Source organism: Bos grunniens, chromosome 12 (assembly GCF_055505025.1).
Source record: "Bos grunniens cultivar Pamir isolate PY7600 chromosome 12, Bosgru_T2T1.0, whole genome shotgun sequence".
Lineage (NCBI taxonomy): Eukaryota > Metazoa > Chordata > Mammalia > Artiodactyla > Bovidae > Bos > Bos grunniens.
In genome coordinates this window covers 73,201,028-73,220,777 of record NC_141176.1, presented here as the reverse complement: position 1 = coordinate 73,220,777, position 19,750 = coordinate 73,201,028, and the positions used below count along the sequence as shown (strand labels likewise).

Genomic DNA, 19,750 nt, shown 5'->3' with positions numbered 1-19,750 from the left:
CAGAAGATGAGATGGTTGGATGGCATCAATGACTCGATGGACATGAGTTTGAGCAAGCTCCTGGAGTTGGTGATGCACAAGGGAGTCTGGCATGCTGCAGTTTATGGAGTCGATACGATTTGGACAAGACTGAGCAACTGAACAACAACAACAGAAATGCTGGAGTGGGCATCCATCCCCATGGACAGAGGGGCCTGGTGGGCTACAGTCCAGGGGGTCACAAAGACTCAGAGACAAGAGAAGCAACTGACACTTCACACTTCAGCTCAAAATATTAGATCTGGGTTTTCAAGAAAAGCTATTTGTGCTCTATATCTTTTGTTTAAGTTGATCCTATTGTATAGCACAGGGAATTATATTTAGTACTCTGTAATAAAACATGATGAAAAATAAACTAAAAATTAAAAAGAAGAATTTATATACTTCAAGTTCAACATGTGCTAATACACTGAAAGCTCTCTTGAAAATGAGAAAACGAGTAACATGTCAAATGCCTCAGGCTGATTTTACACTTAATCTCCATTCATTGCAAACCTCATCCCTGATTCTGAGAATTTTTATAATATATTATAAGTAAATGAGCAAGTCACATTTTACAGTATATATAAAATCTCAAATTTCTCTAATAAATCTATGTCACAGCTATCTTTTAGCAGTCATAATTTTGGAAAGCAAAGTTTCTTACCTTTTCCCAAGAAGCTGTAAAAGCTTGCACATCCACGATTGTTTTACCATCTGATGGCAGCAGAGGGTAGCACTGTGTTATCTCATCAAGTAACAAAAAGTTCTACAGAAAAAAAGCAAAACATAGATTGTTTATACTGCAGGAACAAAGCACAAACAAAACAAGTGCTTCTCTGGAATTGGCAATAAAAAGTTTTATACCTATCATTTATACCTACCTATCATTTTACAGCTGTATTTTATTAGGTCTTGGTTCACATAAGAAATATTAAATAGTATATAGTATGTAATGTATCATTATTATATGTACAACTAAGTATATAATAGAGTATAGCATATATATATATATATATAACATAGCATATACACACATATATAGAGTACGTATGTGTGTGTGTCTGTGTGTTTGTGTGTGTGTATAAAATAAATAAATAAGAATTCCTGGCCATGAGGTTATCTTTGTTACTTTCTCAACAACTGTATTGGTTCCTCTCTAAGAAGAAAATGTGGCTTCAAACTCCAATACATTTAGAACCTGGACATTTTTATTGTTTTACTTTTGTGTTACCAACAATCAACAGGTGAGCTGGTAGGAAATTATTTCATAAATACTAACTGAATCCCACCAGGTGCCAAGCACCATGCAACACTGCTAGAACACCGAGAGGAAGGCCCTCCCTAGGCCGTCAGGAAGCAGGTGGCACAGGACAGGCTGGGAACACAAGACCAACGACAGAGACTCTGAGTGCAAACCCTGTACACTCTGCTTTCCCCTCGTGTGTGTCAATACCACATCACTGCTTGTCATTAACTATTACTAAGTCATCATTCTAAAAAGAAAACTGTGTAAGTTTCTATGTCTTAAAAAATATTTCACAAGCATCTTTTCACAATCACTGCCTCTTCTTAGTCCATGCCCTCTTTCCTCCACAGCAGGAATGGCTGCACCTCTCACTTTTTGTTATCTTCTACACCACTTTGCAACTAACTGATGCAAAGTAGCTGAATAAAACAAAGTCTTATAAATTGCTACAAAGCTGACAAACACATACAAGAAAATTCCCTCTTGCCTTGCAAATGCTAGATATAATTCAATGAGAAAAGCTAGAGCAATAGAGAAACTGAACAAACAACTTAGACCACTCCCACTCCCCAAGGTCCCCAAAACTGTGAACAAGAGGCAGAGACTGCTGGCTGTCCTTGAAATCTGCTCTTGTTCTTCTGAGGTAACAAACCCTGGATTTTACCTGCATGTGGCAGCCTGGAAGGAGGCCCTCCCTCTGTCTCGAGGCTCCCAAGCAGACAGGAGCAGCCACGTGACTAAATCCAGGGCAGTGGAGAGTGACAACAACCAGGACCTTCCTCCATCCCAGCCTGGGCCTTGGGGGCTGCCAGCGGGGTCAAGGTCACATGCAGTGGAGTAACATAAGAAGAGAGAAAGAGTCTGGGTCCCAACACCACGGAGGTTCACACTAACCATGAGACTTGTTATGGGAAGAGTTGTATCACCACATAAAAGATACATCCTAACTCCAGTTAGCTCAAAATGTGACTTTATTTGGAAATTTGGTTGTTGGAAATGTAATCAATTAAAGGAAGATCACAGTGGAGTAGGGTGGGCCCTGAATCCAATATGACTGGAGTCCTTATGAGAAATGCAGAGACAGATAGACACACAAAAAACAGCTACCTGATGATGGAGATAGAGGCTGGGGTGATAGCTTTCAAGCCAAGGAACACCAAGGTTTGCCTGCAACCACTCAGAGTTAGCAGAGACAAGAAAGGATGCTCCCTTATCAGTTTCAGAGGGATCCTGACTCTGCTGATAACCTGATTTCAGACTTCTAGCCTCCAGGACTGCGAAACAAAACATTCCTGTGGTTTTAAGCCACATGTTTTGTGGTATTTTGTATCCGCAGCCCCAGGAAACCCATACAGAGCCTCACAAGGATTCTTGCATGAGAGAAAAACAAATGACCTCTGTAAGCAGCTTTAGCATGGGTACCTCTGGGACCCACAGGTAAACCAAATCCCACAGGACCCACAGGAAAAACTGAAACAAGCATGTGAGGATGTTTGAGAAAGAAAATGACACATAAATAGTAATCTACTACCTTAAACATCTTGACACCCCATCTATTGTGCCTCAGAGTCATAAATGTGATTGCAAACTTGTACTTAAAAAGAAGAACTGGTCAAAACTGAATGTGAAAACCCTTGTGCGGGAAAAGAAAGACAGGATCCTTGCATTTCTGTCAAATATCAGCTGGTGGAAGATGCTTTCATTAATTCCTTCCTCCACTCATCCTAGCTCACGGAGAACCTATCACTGAGCACAGTGACTCCTATCCGCCCGGAGCCCATGTCCATCAGGAGGAGGGATGGACAGAGAGTGGTCTGAGGACACGTTTGCTGGCTTTCAACCACTGCAGCTTGAGTTCTCTCTCCCCACCACTATCGCCTGTTCTGACACAATTCATCTCTCTTCCAACTCTCTTTTCATCTTGAAACAACATAATTTCAGAATCTTACTCACTATTAGTTATTTCAATAATGCAACTTTTCTTTTGCTGTTTCCTTCCCCAGTCCTCCCCAACATCACTGACCCCACCCCAAGACACTCCCTCCTGATCGCCTTACAGCCCCTCAGATAGTGTCCACAAGCTTAACACCCTGACCACCGCCCCCCCACCGCCACCCCAGTGGCTCACCTGCACCTAAGCCCACGCTCCCCACGCCGCCTCTGCCTGGACACCCTGAGTACTGACCCCACCCACCCTTCTGATCCATCTCAAATACTAACCCTACTGAAACCAGCTCAGCACATCCCCAGATGGCACTGCCCTCCCTACCTCTGAATCCCCTGAGGAATACTAAGTCACACAGAGGGGAGACACTACATCATTCATGTGTTTTTACAGTCCCAACTCCAGCTAAGACCTAGCCTTGCACAGTCAGCCCATCGAGGGCATCAGCTAAAGGAAGGAACAGACTGCATGGCTGTTCAAACCATCCAACCACTGACTTCATGGCTACAGCCTTACACAGTCTAAGCTGACACAGCAACAAGTAAAAGGTGATGAGACAGGCTGGGACCTGGAACCCTCTACAGGAGTGCTTGCATCTGGACAAACATCTCCTTGAGCAACAAAATACAAAGAAATCCTAAGGGACTAAACATACCTGCACACATGCAAAGGCAATCACAAACAATAAGATACAAAAATACCACAAGCTAACTGGCATTTCTGAGCTGCTGGGAGCAAAGCAGGGAACTGTGCACGATCTTGGCACATGGCACCTACAAGATGGTGAGCAGACCACATAAGTCACCCCTGCGGCTCAAACCACCAATCCTCCCCTACCTTCACCCCACTTAAGGAACCAGCCCACTTTTCTCAAAGCGTCAATGGGCCATCAGTTTCTTGTTTTCATACTTTGTGCTGCAGCACAAGCCTCAGTGAAGCCTTGCTTGAATTTCTCATCTGGCCTGTTATCAACTTCTATTGATTAAAAAGACTGAGGGCCTTGGAGAGTAATGTATATGTTATATATCTGGTCTAGACAGAATCCAGTTCCAGTTTCATCTTAAGCATGTAACCAAGACATCAATACTCAATCTGTATACATTAGAATAGAAACACCTCACTTTCAAACAAAAAATAAAGAAAAGGAAAATTATGCCCTATGTGAAGAATTAAATTTATTGAGCACCTAGTCATTCCAGTCAGCACAGGAGATGTATCTGTTCACTTCTCCTGCTTTTAGACATTCTAATCATCCTGCAGTCATCACTGCATGTCAAGAGCCTGTGCTGACTATACTACTGGTCCTAAACAAGCATGGATCTTACAGTACTTTTAACGCACTTTACCTAAGAAAAGAGGGGAATACATACATTTTGGAAAGACTGCCAGCTTGGCACTGAAAGAGTTAAATCTCTTCTAACTGGCACACAGTGACACCACATAAAAGAGGTATTTTAGGTAAAATCCACCTATAACTTAAAAAAGTTATTTTTCACTAAACCTTGATTCTTTGGATGCTGACGACGGCCTCTGACACCTTCTCGATGGCCATGGGGAAGTAGAGGGTGCTCGAGAACCGCAGAGCCTCGAACAGCATCACCACCACAAACACTTGGCTGGCTGAGATCAGGTTGTCAAGGAGCTCATTGGTGATGAAGGTGACAAAAATCATGATTTTGCTCACAGTGAAAAATGATGCCGAATTCATGCCTCTAAGGTAGGAACTTTTCAGAATCTTGGAAATTTCCTTACTGTAAAAAGAAAGTAGGACAAAGGTTTTATAAGAAACATCAGCATACAAGACATGATTTCAGTGCCCTGTGTAAGTGGCCCCTTTCTAGGGAATGGACACAGATTGAGATAAACCATCCCTCACATCATGGAGACATTAGCATAGTGCACACTCAGGGGTCTGGCTGACACCAGGACCACACACTTCATCCCCACTTCACTCTTTCAAGTATGAGGCTTTCTGTCACAATTTCAAACATTTTTGGGTCAATCCGACGGGGTCTGAACATTCATTCAACAAACTTTCATAATAACAAATCTGTGCCAGGCTCCTCACAGAAAGACACAGCCTGTCCCCTCCAGGTGCTCATGAACTTATGGGAGAAGAGAACTAGCAACGACAAAATTAGGAGACAATAGACAGAGACGGTCATCACAGGCCCCAAGGGAGCCCAGAGCTGGGATATGTAACTCGGAGCAGTGGAGTCAAGGCAAGTCACACACATGTGGACCCTGAAGATGAGCTGGAGTCAGGCTTGGAGGCCAGAGTAGAAGGAAGATGGGCTCTGCAAAGGTGCAAAGTGAGAGGTGACAAGGTGGGGTCAGAGAAATGCTCACCAGGTATTTAAATGAAAGATGGAAAAACAGTCTAAAAACATGAAGCAGAACAAAAGGGACAGTATATTCATAGCTTCATTTGAATTGAATACTAGTGATTTATGAGCTTTCATGGTGGTAAACAATCCACCTCCAATGCAGGAGACATAGGTTCAATCCCTGGGTCTGTAAGATCCTCTGGAGGAGGAAATGGCAACCCACTCCAGAATTCCTGCCTGGGAAGTTCCATGGCCAGAGAAGCCTGGCGAGCTACAGCCCATGGGGTCACAAGGAGTCTGATCCGACTGAGGGACTAAGCACAGCAACAACAAACAATACTGACTCATACAGTTTGGCTCAATACAAGTATACCAAGTCTCTATAATCTTCCTGGTTATCAGCCATCACCATAAATTACAATTTTAGTTTGAATGTCATTGTCTCAAATACTATGTTAAAAGCATTGCTTATTGGGATTTGAGGTATTAAAAACTACTTAGAATTTAATTTCTATGTAAGTAAGAAGCATATACTTTTTTTTCCTTTGAAAAGATGGCAAATGAAAGGGCAGGTTAAATGATATCTCCATTATTCTTAACCCTCCTGCAAAATGTAGGGGATGCAGTGAATAGTTAGTATTTAAGTTCACCTTAATGTGAAGATGAACTTAAACACTTCTTTGGCAAGACATCTAAAGTATCCAACAGAATAGGAAATAAAGCATGAAAATATGCAGTGATATCTATATATATAAACTTACCTTCTCAGTCTGGTAATAAGGTCTATAAATGACTTTTCCCAAGCATTCATTTTTATTGTTCTGATGCCAGTTATGACTTCACTCATGGTCCTGATCCTCTTGTCTGTGAGAGCAGCGGTCTTACTCCTGAGGGGACAGATGTGAGATGAGCCTTAGTGACCACAGCCCAGCTTTCCTCAGCAGCAGCAGCAGGAGTGGGCATGGGGGCAGGGCTAGGAATAAAATTATTCTCTACAGCCCTTTTGCACTTAGAACACAGGCAAGTCCTACTCAAAGTATAAATGGAGAAAAAGGCTTCAACTAGGAAGTCAACCATTCAGTCCATTTTAAGAAGTAACTTGGAGAATGTGCAGCATCGGCTAAGAAAGATCTGAAATGTGTCAGATACAAACCATCTGCTCAAAGAGGTCATGGTCAGGTAGGGAGACACAAAGACACCCAGGAAGACAGAGTCTGTGCTGTAATAAAATAGAAGAGAAGTTCTGGGGAGCAGAAAAGATGGAGCTGTTAATTCCACCAGGAAAGGAGAACAAAAAGAGCTTCAGAGACCTGGTAGCACTGGAACAGGGCCTCGAAGGATAGGGAGTATCTCTCTCTCCAGCAAAGATAGGAAAGGAAATTCCAAATAAAGAAAGACACCAAGCACGGAACTGCACACACACAACAAACACAAGAACTCAATGACCTTCAAATAGCACAACGTCTCCATCACCTGACAACCACCCACCTCCAACCCTCTGGGACCTGCTTCAGTCTAACTCAGCAGCAGAAGGCTCTTCACCACCAGCCACTTTTCTGTCACATGTGCTGCTGTGACTGTGGGGCTTCATGAAGACACAGTGAAGATCAGCCTGGCCCTGGGGGTGCTTATAACTTAATGGAAACATGAATAAATACCTGAAAGGCTCCAACACAAACATAACAAAAATATATGCAGTGAGAAATGGGGCTACAAGGTTATTACTATTTACCAATATTTAAATAACTTGGACATGGGTAAATTCTGCTGAAGGACACTCTACTTTTTCAGACACGGTGCCAAGAGGACCCAGTGAATGCCTTTCCTGTTCCTGTTTTAGGACTAGTCTTCAGTTTAAGGCTGGAGCCTCCACTGGCTAAGCCTGTAGGGTCTACAACTCACACAAAGAAGAGACAAGAGAAGGCATTTATCTTGTTTTTGAACAAAACCATCAAGCAGACTATGGATGTTACCAATTATGCATTATCAATTTTTAAAAGAAGTGTTTCTCTTACCGGAGTGATGAAAACAACTTCCCGAAGCAGCTTTGCAAAAGCAGAAGAATAATGAGAACCACCATCCCGGCAAGACATGATATTCCTATTTCCATCCAGAGCAGGGCGGTCACTGCAACAGCCTGCAGTGGCCCCACCCACAGATAGTGCAAGAACATCGTTACCTTAGAAGAGAAAGACAAAGCCTTTTTCAGTTCAGTTCAGTTCAGTCGCTCAGTCCTGTCCTACTCTTTGTGACCCCACGAACCACACCACACCAGGCTTCCCTGTAAATTACTAACTCCCACAGCCAACCCAAACTCATGTCCATTGAGTCGGTGATGCCATCCAACCATCTCATTCTCTGTCATCCCCTTCTCCTCCTGCCTTCAATCATCCCCAGCATCAGGGTCTTTTCAAATGAGTAAGCTCTTCGCATGAGGTGGGCAAAGTATTGGAGTTTCAGCTTCAACATCAGTCCTTCCAATGAAGACCCAGGACTGATCTCCTTTAGGATGGACTGGTTGGATCTCCTTGCAGTCCAAGGGACTCTCAAGAGTCTTCTCCAATACCACAGTTCCAAAGCATCAATTATTCGGCACTCAGCTTTCTTTATAGTCCAACTCTCACATCCATACATGACCACTGGAAAAACCATAGCCTTGACTAGACAGCCCTTTGTTGACAAAGTAATGTCTCTGCTTTTTAATCTGCTGTCTAGGTCGGTCATAACTTTCTTTCCAAGGAGTAAGCGTCTTTTAATTTTATGGCTCCAGTCATCATCTGCAGTGATTTTGGACCCCCCAAAAATAAAATCAGCCACTGTATTTGCCATGAAGTGATGGGACTGGATACCATGATTTTAGTTTTCTGAATGTTGAGCTTTAAACCAACTTTTCACTTTCCTCTTTCAGTTTCATCAAGAGGCTCTTTAGTTCTTCTTCACTTTCTGCCATAAGGGTAGTGTCATCTGCATATCTGAGGTTATTGATATTTCTCCCAGCAATCTTGATTTCAGCTTGTGCTTCTTCCAGCCCAGTGTTCCTCATGATGTACTCTGCATGTAAGTTAAATAAGCAGGGTGACAATATACAGCCTTGACATACCCCTTTTCCTATTTGAAAACAGTCCATTGTTCCATGTCCAGTTCTAACTGTTGCATCCTGACCTGCATACAGGTTTCTTAAGAGGCAGGTCAGGTGGTCCAGTATTCCCATCTCTTGAAGAATTTTCCACAGTTTGTTGTGATCCACACAGTCAAAGGCTTTGGCATAGTCAATAAAGCAGAAATAGATGTTTTTCTGGAACTCTCTTGCTTTTTTGATGATCCAGCAGATGTTGGCAATTTTATCTGTGTTTCCTCTGCCTTTTCTAAAATCAGATTAAACACCTGGAATTTCATAGTTCATGTATTGCTGAAGTCTGGCTTGGAGAATTTTGAGCATTACTTTACTAGCATGTGAGATGAGTGCAATTGTGCAGTAGTTTGAGCATTCTTTAGCATAGCCTCTCTTTGGGATGGTATAAAACCCATTAAGAACAGAGTATAGAAACAATATGCTCTGAAGGAACAGACAGAAACCTAAATAGAAATGATCTCTATTGGGTTTTTAACCTGCTAAAGCAGAAATCCAAGTGTCCACCCTAGATGACACTGTTTCAGGGCAGCACAGGGCTGACTTCAGGTATGTCCCAGGAGAATCAGACCAGCAGCAATGAAGGAAGATGTGGATTTTGACTACAACACAGATGAGCTCAGGGCTTCTCCAAATGCTCTCCACCCCAGAGCTTAGCCCCCATCTCCACTGGGCTCCCCAGCATCCCAGGAAAGCCTGTATTATGGTACCTACTGCTCTCTCCAGTAATTACTTGTATATTTACCTCCTTGATAGACTGTGGCTTCTATAGGGCAGAAACTAAGCTTTATTCATCCCTGAAAGTGAGTAGGGGCCTTACTTCATGTTTGATGAATGAATACTGGAAAGAGAAGTGTCTACTACAACACAGATCTGACCAACAGCTAAGATGTTATGGTCATGTGATCTATGCTTAAGGTCAGTGGAAAAAAGAGTGTGTGGGGACAGCAGAGAGGAGGTTGTGTCTGGGGACCACCCACTTGAAGGCTCCCTATGCAGCAGGCACTGAACAGGGTGCAGGGGAAAAAACAATCCCTGACCACCAGGCCTTCATCACCTAGAGGAGGAGGAAGACAGTTCATCAACACCTACACCATGTGCCAAGAAGAGCCACTCCAAGAGGACCCCTTAGGACACTAACCAAGCTGGGCAAGAACACTGCTGCCATTTATTATTAGAAAAACAAAACTCTCACTTATGAAACAATACATATAATTACATTGAGATTGCACACAGAGAAGTGAAATTTGGATAAATAGAACCTTTGTCTTACATCCTCAACAGAACCCTGGCTGACACCAAACCCTGTCACCTGGTATCCCAATAAGCTGAATCCAGTGAGAAGAACAGGAAATGGAAGAGGATCCCTCAGGGGCAGCTTACCTGGTCAAATCTGTTCACATCGTTGGACAGCAAGTTGACTATCTGGCCTGTGGTGGTCTTCCCCATGGCTGAGCTACTCAGGCGAAGGGCCTGAAACGAGAGAGGGAGACAGAGATCCAGATTCCTAAGGTGATACCAAGTCATCTTAGAATATAACACAATGGAGCATGTGTTCCAGGGGTCTTGAGTGGTGTCAGCAGGAGCAGGATGACACCTGACAGCAGGGCTTTAGGGAGCCTTGTTCAGCTTCTAACTCCCCAGTGTGGCGGCAGCCCCAACCACAAGGACAGTAAAGGGAGGAGCAGGAGGTAAAAGCAAAATCCATTCCCCTGCTTCAGTGAACTTGCACCTGTTTGAAGGTTAAAGGGTGTAGGTTTAGACTTAGGAGCCAACTAAGTAATTTTTAGCCAAGTTGGATAAGACTGGAGAGGTTGCCTTAGGAAAGAAATTTGGAGACTTGGATTCAATCATTCATCCAGTTTGCAGGCACAGCTGCAATTTGCAGATCACCCAGAAGGAAAGCAGCTCAGATGCTGTTGTCAGACAAGACAGTGAGATGCCAGGTCCCCAGTTTCACACAATCCTGAAAAGTACAAGACTCTGCTCAAGGAAAGATGAGGAGAAGACATCTCACTTTCTGCTGAAAAAAGTATTCAAACAATGATCAAAAGCCAAAGGTAATTTTACCAAAGCTGTGGAAATGTATCAATAAATGGCAAGTCATTTTTATATACAACACTTCCTTCACATTCAAAATTCAGCTGCAAAGAGCACAAAATGCTGAATGGGCCGTTTTAGGAGTGGAATACGTGCAGCCCTAGAGACCGCCTGGAGACCTGCCCCAGCCTGAAATCCATGGTCAGAACAAACTATGGCTACAGGCTTAGCAGCCACTCCATTTCTAATACCCAATCTGATTCCTCCCCAGGACCAGGGATCAGGAAGTGGGGCCTGAGCATGAACCACAGAAGTTCAGAGGGGCCTTTCAGAGCTGCTCGGCAGCACCAGCTGTGCCCTAAAGAATCAGCCCACCTGTAACCTGAAAAGAAGTGTCTTGTTTCTGCACCCCAGTAGGACTCTAGATGCAAGGCTCTGCATAAGGAAATTTGTCTTTTCCAGGTTTCTGGAATTTCAATTTATGTCTATGTTATAATCCCCATAATTCCTGACTTCATATAGGGCCAACATTTAGGTAAAATCAAGGCAGTAAATGAACTTCTTGGGAGATAGTTACATTCACATAAGCCAATGTGCCAGGTCAGATCACATTTCCCGAAGGCAAGATTCCAAAGTGTGGTGGAAAGAGGAAGAAACACAGGTAGACAATGGCTCACCTTTGCAGCCAAGAGTGAGCTTTCACTAAACCATCACCTCACACCTAACTTAAGGTTTCACAACACGGTTCAGGTAAAATTTCACAACTATTATGAGAGTTAAGTATGATCTGGACAGACAAACATTTAGCCAATTTGTGGGGAAATCTGAGTATCCATCTCCTAAATGATTAAAGACGCAAGAGAATAACAAAGATGATGATGAATGACAGTGAAGACCTCTGACTGCAGTTTGCGGGCACAGCTGCAATTTGCAGATCACCCAAAAGGAAAGCAGTTCAGATGTTGTTGTCAGATAAGACAGTGAGATGCCAGGTCCCCAGTTTCACACAATCCTGAAAAGTACAAGACTCTGCTCAAGGAAAGATGAGGAGAAGACATCTCACTTTCTGCTGAAAAAAGTATTCTGAATAAGCAGAAGTTCTAGATAAGCAGCAGCCAGGTAAAAGAAGCAATATTTTCAATTTAAGCTGCTTGGTTTTATCTTTCAATGAGGACTTTATTTATTAATAAAAATTGCATATGTTTAAGGTTACAACATGATACTTTGGTATAAATACACACTGGGAAATGATTACTGTAGTAAAACCACTTAAAGTATCCACTACCCAATATAGTTATCCTATTTAACATGTGTGGTGAGAACATTTAAGATCTATTCTCTTTGAAAATTTCAAGGATACAATACATTCAAATAAGGATTTTTTTTTAAGCAGTCTAAGGCAAAGACATATCCAGGATCAAGTTTATACAGAGCCCTTCAGCTCCTGACACTGATATATCTGTGGCAATACCTTTGTAAAGATACCTGAAAGCCTTATTCTTTTTACACTAGTTTAGACAAGGGTAAACTATGGAATAATTTCATGGCATTCCTCAATACAAAATCACTAAACACATTAAATCAGTTCTTATTAAAACTGCTACAATGCATACTAAAAATAAAAGGAAATATTATATTAAAATAATTTAAATGAAGAGCAACAAATTCTCTCTAGAATTAATAAAACAATGTAAAATTTCAAGTTTCATCTCAAATATCCTATTTTCTTTCATACCATTAACAAAAATTATCTATAAAATATAAGGAGTGAGTCTATATTTAGCATGAATGCTCTTTATATTTTTCTCTAGCAAAGATAATTATATTGAATATAATTAGATGGGTCTTTTAAAATTAGAATCATTCCCTTTATCAAATACATTCTCTACTTTTGGATATAGTTTTATAGATCCAATCTCTGAAGTTTACTTTTAAATACAAATTTGATGTAACTGAAGGCATTAATGAATGACAACAAAAAATTTCTATAAACAGCACTATGGGATTTGGGCATGAAGACATTGAAAATCAACTTGATACTTTTCATACTTATTCTTGAATATTAATTTAATATTTTACAGTACAAATTTAGTGGTTATTATGTGACAGCCTATGACTAAAAGTTGTCAAGGACAGCCCACTCTTGATCTCAAAAGAAAAGTTTTCATTATTTATTGATAAAGTTTGCTTCAACAACAAACTTGGCTTGATGCAAAAGCAAGCTTCTCTAGGAAGGTGTAAATGACCCGTTACAAAATTTGTAATTTACAGAGAACTTTCCCCAAATGTTCCTGATCCCTCAAGAGAGGAACACACCATGGTTCCAAGCGACACTCACCTTGCGGTAGATCATATGGCACACAGCTACTCTCAGCCTCATCCCCACATGCTGCATGTGGTAGAAGTACAAGTGGTGCAGAACGGCCCACAGGAGCACGCAGGCGCTCAGCCCTGCCGCGTAGCTGTAGGCTTCGTGCAAGGCGACAGAATTAGAGTTTTCAACATAACTAATCATTTTCCCCAAAAATATGGGTTGAACTACTCTGGTGCCTTCCTAAAAGAAAAGAAAAAAAGCCTTAATTAGAAATGTCAGTTTTTCTTTACACAAGATTTACTTTTATCATTCAGTTCAGTTCAGTTGCTCAGTTGTGTTCGACTCTTTGAGACCCCATGAATCACAGCACGCCAGGCCTCCCTGTCCATCACCAACTCCCAGAGTTCACTCAGACTCACCTCCATCAAGTCAGTGATACCATCCAGCCATCTCATCCTCTGTCATCCCCTTCTCCTCCTGCCTCCAATCCCTCCCAGCATCAGAGTCCTTGGCAATGAGTTAACTCTTCACATGAGGTGGCCAAAGTACTGGAGTTTCAGCTTCACCATCATTCCCTCCAAAGAAATCCCAGGGCTGATCTCCTTCAGGATGGACTGATTGGATCTCCTTGCAGCCCAAGGGACTCTCAAGAGTCTTCTCCAATACCACAGTTCAAAAGCATCAATTCTTCGGTGCTCAGCCCTCTTAACAGTCCAACTCTCACATCCATACATGACCACTGGAAAAACCATAGCCTTGACTAGATGGACCTTTGTTGGCAAAGTAATGTCTCTGCTTTTAAATATGCTATCTAGGTTGGCCATAACTTTTATTCCAAGGAATAAGCATATTTTAATTTCATGGCTGCAGTCCACTTTTATCATTAGCACGTTTAAATACATTTTGACGAAATGCTACATTCGTGACTAATTTAAAAGAAAAATATGCAGATTTATTATCTCCTATAAAACAAGCAGCCAACAGTTTAACCTTAAGGCAAAATTTTCCATTCAAACATAGTAAAGCCTTAGTACATTGTGCTTAGCACACCGTGGATGCTCAACAAATATCACAAACAGGCTCAATACCAACTGAGCCTTAAGATGAATAAAGAAAAAGGTGACAGAAGAAGAGGAAGAAATCTGCTTCCACAGGAACAAGCCTGCTGGCAGCCTGCCCCTGTCCCCCATACTCTCAATGTCCCAGCTCAATAGAAAGTCAGTGTGGTTCACATATAGGAGACACGCTTTCATCACCATCTTCATGAATCCTTATGAACTGACACACTGGCACAAACACATCCACTCTTTTCTACCCCAAACTCCACACATATCCAGGGAATGGAAACCGGCTTTGGCTGGAGTACCACAAAGAAACCAGGCTTGGCAGCTCTGCAGGCTCTCAGCTCCAGAGAGCACTGCCTCATTATGTCTCTACCCTCTAGAAGTTGGAATGTTCCTTGGAGTAAAAAATTAAACATGGTGGAGGCCAAGCTAAAAAATCATGTCTTCCGTAGTTCTTGATCCACCATCCACTTAAGTTGGTGATTTGGAAGAAATGTTACCAATCCTCTCTTCCCCAAGGCCTAAACCAATTGACTCAGGGTGCACTGAGTCTTCCACCCTGAGTAAGACTTAGGGAAAGCAAGTTTCTTTCCCAAAGAAAAAGGCAAAGGAACGGCAACACCTACCCACCCTGCCAAACAGCCACTCCACCTCACAACCTACTTCCTCTCTCTAGTCACCCCTTGAAGGCCCCCTTCTTCCTAGGTCCCCTTCTTCACCATCAAGGAAAATCATTCAACAAATCCAAGTTACCAAAACTAAACACCTTGGGCCACATATCATTTCCTCCACAGACTTCTTAAAAGACAAAATGGTAAAAGTTTGGAAGTCTTTTAGGAACAGGGCTTTTCCTTTTTTGGCAATCCTGCATTACTAACACAGACAGGGTAAGCTTTGCTTACCTGACAGGTTTGCTTTTATAGCTCTCTTCTGTCTGTCTGAAGCTAAGGAACCCACACACAAGAGGAGGGAAGGAGAATCCATAACACCAAACACCAAAAAAAAAAAACACAAGCATTTTCTGCTCAGCCAACCAGTGCTTGATCAGGATATTTATCAAAAGATGTCCCCATCCCTCACATGGGGGTCTCATTAAACCTTAACATTCCTGTCTTGTTCTACACAAATGGACACATGCACACACACACGTTAACAGGCTGCACCAACTGCCTCTCCCTCCATGAACTCATGGAGATTTTCATCTACGATAGAGGATAAAGGGAACACTATTTAGTTGAAGAAGTGTAAGTAAGATGATCAGACCTGAGTAAAATATAGCTGATACGTTTCCACCATGTCCTGTCATCCATCCTAAGAGGCACAGAGAGCTCTTGGAAGAGTCCTTCACACAGTGGATTGTCAAACACACTGTTTACAGTTTCCTGAGGTGGAAATGTGGAGGCTCACACAGAGAAGCAAGAACATCAAACTGTACACACAGGCAGTCCCAGCCCAGGTGCCGCCAAGGGCAGTCCAGTGCTGGAGCCACAAACCACCAGAAGCCCAGCAGTAATATCTGCCATCCAAAACTTTCCTGAAACTTATGATTCTATTTGGGAAACACTGTTGCCTGTTACTCAGCTCTCCATTTGAGCCTAACATCCTTGTAATTACAGGAGAAATAAGAGTAATAGCACTCACCTAAGATAATATGGATAAATTCAATAAATCCAGCAAACAGGAGTGTAGATAAAGGCAGGTCATTACTGCCTAAGCACATCTGGAGTTTTTCACTGAGAAACAGTATTTAATAACCTAGTTGAGGGACTTCCTTGGTGGTCCTTTAGCTAAGACTCCACACTCCCAATGTAGGGAAACTGGGTTCGATCCCTGGTCAGGGAAGTAGATCCCACATGCAGAAACTAAGACCCAGCACAGCCAAATAAATCAGTATTAACAAAACAACCAAAAAACAGTTGGAGAAACAGCCTCATTAAGGTATAATGCCACTTCTTGGCTCATATCTTCCACTCATCTATGAATTCTTTTTATTCTTGATAATGATTATTATTTAATTTGGATAGAAAATTTCTTATCTTTCAAAAAGATAACAAAGGATTTCAAACATGAACTGTTACTGATGCAATTTGTGGGGAGAGTCATTTATTATTTTGGGACTTTCTCCAATGGCTCAATGGTAAGGAGTCCATCTCAATGCAGGAGTCACAGAAACTGCAGGTTGAATCCCTGAGTTGAGAAGATCCTCTGGAGGAGGAAATGGCAACCCACTCCAGGATTCTTGCCAGGATAACCCTATGGACAGAGAAGCCTGGTGGACTACAGTCCATGGGGTCACAAAGAGTCAGACAGAACTGAGTGACTGAGCACACATGCACAACTTTGCCTCCAGCAAGGAGCTGTCACGGCAATTTAGAGCACTGATGAAAAGTATAACATACAAGGAATTTCCATCCTGGCATAAATTGCAACTATGGAAAACAGAAAATTGATATTATGTTCCATATGAAAAATAGCAGCAAGTAAAAAACAATTTTCCAGTAATTTCTCTCAAAAAGAAAAAATAGAAAGCAAAATAATGAATAGCACAAAATTGTGAAAACAAAACCCCAAGTACATATAGAGAGTAAGAAGACACATATTAAATATGATTCTTCAAAGTTTCCAGAACACACAGGGCACAAGTGACTGAGGCCATCGAAGGTAGACTGAGTAAATCCATCCCCTCCACACACAAGGAAAGGTTAGAGATGGAGAGTCATTTAACAGGACAGCTGGCAGCAGCATTTGCAATCTGTGAGTGTTTCCATTTCTGACATTTGGTAAAACTGTCTGAGGCAAACCAGGCAAAAGTTTGTCCAGCTACCAGAAGATTAACTCCTGCATATGTTCAATGCTCGAGTCCAAGTATTAACTGCAAATGAAACAGTGGTGTGAATCCCAAGGATAGACCAAATTTCAGAAGACTCTGCTTGCCTTGGAGAGTCTCTCAGAAAGGCAAGGAGTGGCTGTGGCTCACCCTGGGGACACAGACACTGGTGGCAGCCATTCCTGGGAGCTGCCCCCACCACGTGTACACTGGTGTGGGCAGACACCACCAAGGAATTCTCTCATCTGGACATTCCTGATTCTCACCATCAACTAAAAAGAAATAAAACAATTGAGAAAATATTCATTATCAATCATGAAGCTAACCGAATTAAAACTTTCTTGATAAGCAGGAACAAGGTCAAACACTGTCCCTTAAACTTTCCTCTCTGACATCAATGTATCAGATCAGATCAGATCAGTCACTCAGTTGTATCTGACTCTTTGCGACTCCATGAATCGCAGCACGCCAGGCCTCCATGTCCATCACCAACTCCCGGAGTTCACTGAGACTCACGTCCATCGAGTCAGTGATGCCATCCAGCCATTTCATCCTCTGTGGTCCCCTTCTCCTCCTGCCCCCAATCCCTCCTAGCATCAGAGTCTTTTCCAATGAGTCAACTCTTCGCATGAGGTAGCCAAAGTACTGGAGTTTCAGCTTTAGCATCATTCCTTTATACCACATGTATATTCTTTCCACAAACCAATTGAGAATAGAGTTCTTACTCTTTCACAAGAATTCTTCACAGCTCTGAAATCATAAAGGATCTTTAAAAGTGCTGAATTTAATACCACAACATCCATTACTCAGGATTATCTGAGACTCTGAGTCTCTGAGGCAGACTTTTTATTTTGGCCACACCCTGTGGCATGCAGAATCTTAGTTCCCAGTCCAGGGATCAAAAACCCTCTTATCTGCATTGGGGGCATGGAGTCTTAACCACCGGACTTTGAGTGAAGCTCATGGTAGCCATTTCTTGATAGAGTTATTGGTATTCAGCCTCCTGAAAGCACCTGATATTGGGTCCCACCTTTTGCTTCTTAGGATAACTTCTTGCAGGGTTCGGTTAGAAACTAGAACTTCTGCAGTGGATAGAATTCCTCCTCCAAGTTAATGTACTTGAAACATTTATCACCCAATTTCCCCACATCTCATTCATGGAAATAAACACACAAAAACAGAAGCAAGGTAACAAAGAAAAACACTTGAGTGAAACATATAAGCAGAAAAGAGTGAGCTTGTAGGGAAAAACTGAACAGGCAGTTAATCTTTAGAACTGGGGTGTTCTAAAGTGGAGTTGAGAAAAATCCAGAGATAAGGAGTAAAAGCAGTGAATCTGGGAAATCATAACCACCAGCATTCTAGATATCCTAGCCTTCACTAATCTTTTACACAGTGGTCTTCATCCTGACTGCACCTTAGCATCACCTGGGTGGGGATAAGGGCACTCTGATGCCGGAGGCCCAGCCTCCCGAAACTGGTTTAGGTTCAACTGACTGGGTGGAGCCTGAAGATTCCTCTCCCTGGAAGAGTCTGGATGCAGAAACTAACCCCATGTAAGCATCTGCTAACCTCCATTCTTGCACTGTCTTGGCATCTGAGCCTGGAATGGGTATAGACCTGCTATGAATGAGTTACAATGATCACAAAAAGTTTTAACCAGAGTCGTATGACACATTTCATGCTTCCAGAAAAATCCTTATAAACCCAAGTCCAGAGATTACAGCATTGAAATTGAAAATTTTCATTCTGCACAGTAGGAAAACTAAAATTTCAGATAAAACAATATTTAAAAAAACATTAATAAAAAGATGAGTCAAAATTAACCTGGAAAGTTATCTCTAAAAGGAGAAGGAGAATTAGAATAGAGCTAATAAGGATATCAGCCTTCTTTAAAGGTAGGCTTGTCTTGATTTTGGAATCAGGAAAACATTATACAGAATTGTAGTTATAAAAGAACTAATTTTTTAAAAAGCAATTCCTAAAATTTCAGAGTAAATTTAAATAAAAGTACCTAAATATCTACCCATCCTGTTGGGTCAAAGAGCCATACAAAAAAGAACCATCAAAAGTGGTTTTAAACAAAACAATTTGAAAATACATGCTCTGCGTGATACACCCATGTGAAGACAGCATGAACTGCCAAAAGATAAATCTTATTATGTTTTCAGAAGTCACATTATAAGGTAAAACAAATGAATAATTATGTTGATATCATTGAGAATTGGACTTAGACATGGGACAAAGAGAATGGATGATGGGAGAAAAGAGAGACAGATGTAAGCACAATAAGATGAAGTAAAAAAAATAGTATCCTATATCTGATTTGGATTGGAAACACCCATATAAACATATTTGCTTACCTTAAAAATGTATTCTAACTTGGTCTAATGAAAAAAAGCCAAGAAACAATAAGCAAGAGCAATAAGCCCCTCTAGCATCCAGACTATAGTCTTTAAATACTATTTCACACTAAAAGAAGACAGGGCTGCTTGGAGAAATGGATGATTCCAGGGCTGAGCAAATGCTGTACAAAATGAACTAGAAACATCCTGTCACACCAGAAACCAAAAAACAAAACAAACAAAAAAAGAAATTAAAAAAAAAAAAAAAAAAACTAGCCAAGACTTCTAGAGTATGTGCAAAAGACTTATGACCCAACCTGAATATACTCCCACTGCCCAAAGATGGCCAAAGGTTGACACAAGCATAACAAATAAAATGGACTGAAGCAGATCAGAAATGTTTAAATTCATGAGCTCAAACTGACAGTCACAAAACCAAACCAAACAACCAACCATGAAAACTCACTAGCCCCTCTCCTCACTAGAGGAGA

General features: G+C 41.7%; 1 protein-coding gene across 3 annotated transcripts in view; it reads right to left on the bottom strand.

Moving 5' to 3' along the window:
* LOC147361895 (ATP-binding cassette sub-family C member 4-like) overlaps positions 1 to 19,750 on the bottom strand; it is a 228,591-nt gene that overhangs the window by 196,789 nt on the left and 12,052 nt on the right. For all 3 annotated transcript variants that reach the window (XM_086330214.1, XM_086330212.1, XM_086330213.1), the window contains exons 4-9: positions 13,048 to 13,263; positions 10,053 to 10,142; positions 7,555 to 7,718; positions 6,301 to 6,426; positions 4,714 to 4,963; positions 686 to 787 (exon numbers count right to left, since the gene is read on the bottom strand). In XM_086330214.1, the coding sequence (XP_086186340.1) occupies positions 686 to 787; positions 4,714 to 4,963; positions 6,301 to 6,426; positions 7,555 to 7,718; positions 10,053 to 10,142; positions 13,048 to 13,263 (948 nt within the window). The remainder of the gene's footprint in view (positions 1 to 685; positions 788 to 4,713; positions 4,964 to 6,300; positions 6,427 to 7,554; positions 7,719 to 10,052; positions 10,143 to 13,047; positions 13,264 to 19,750) is intronic.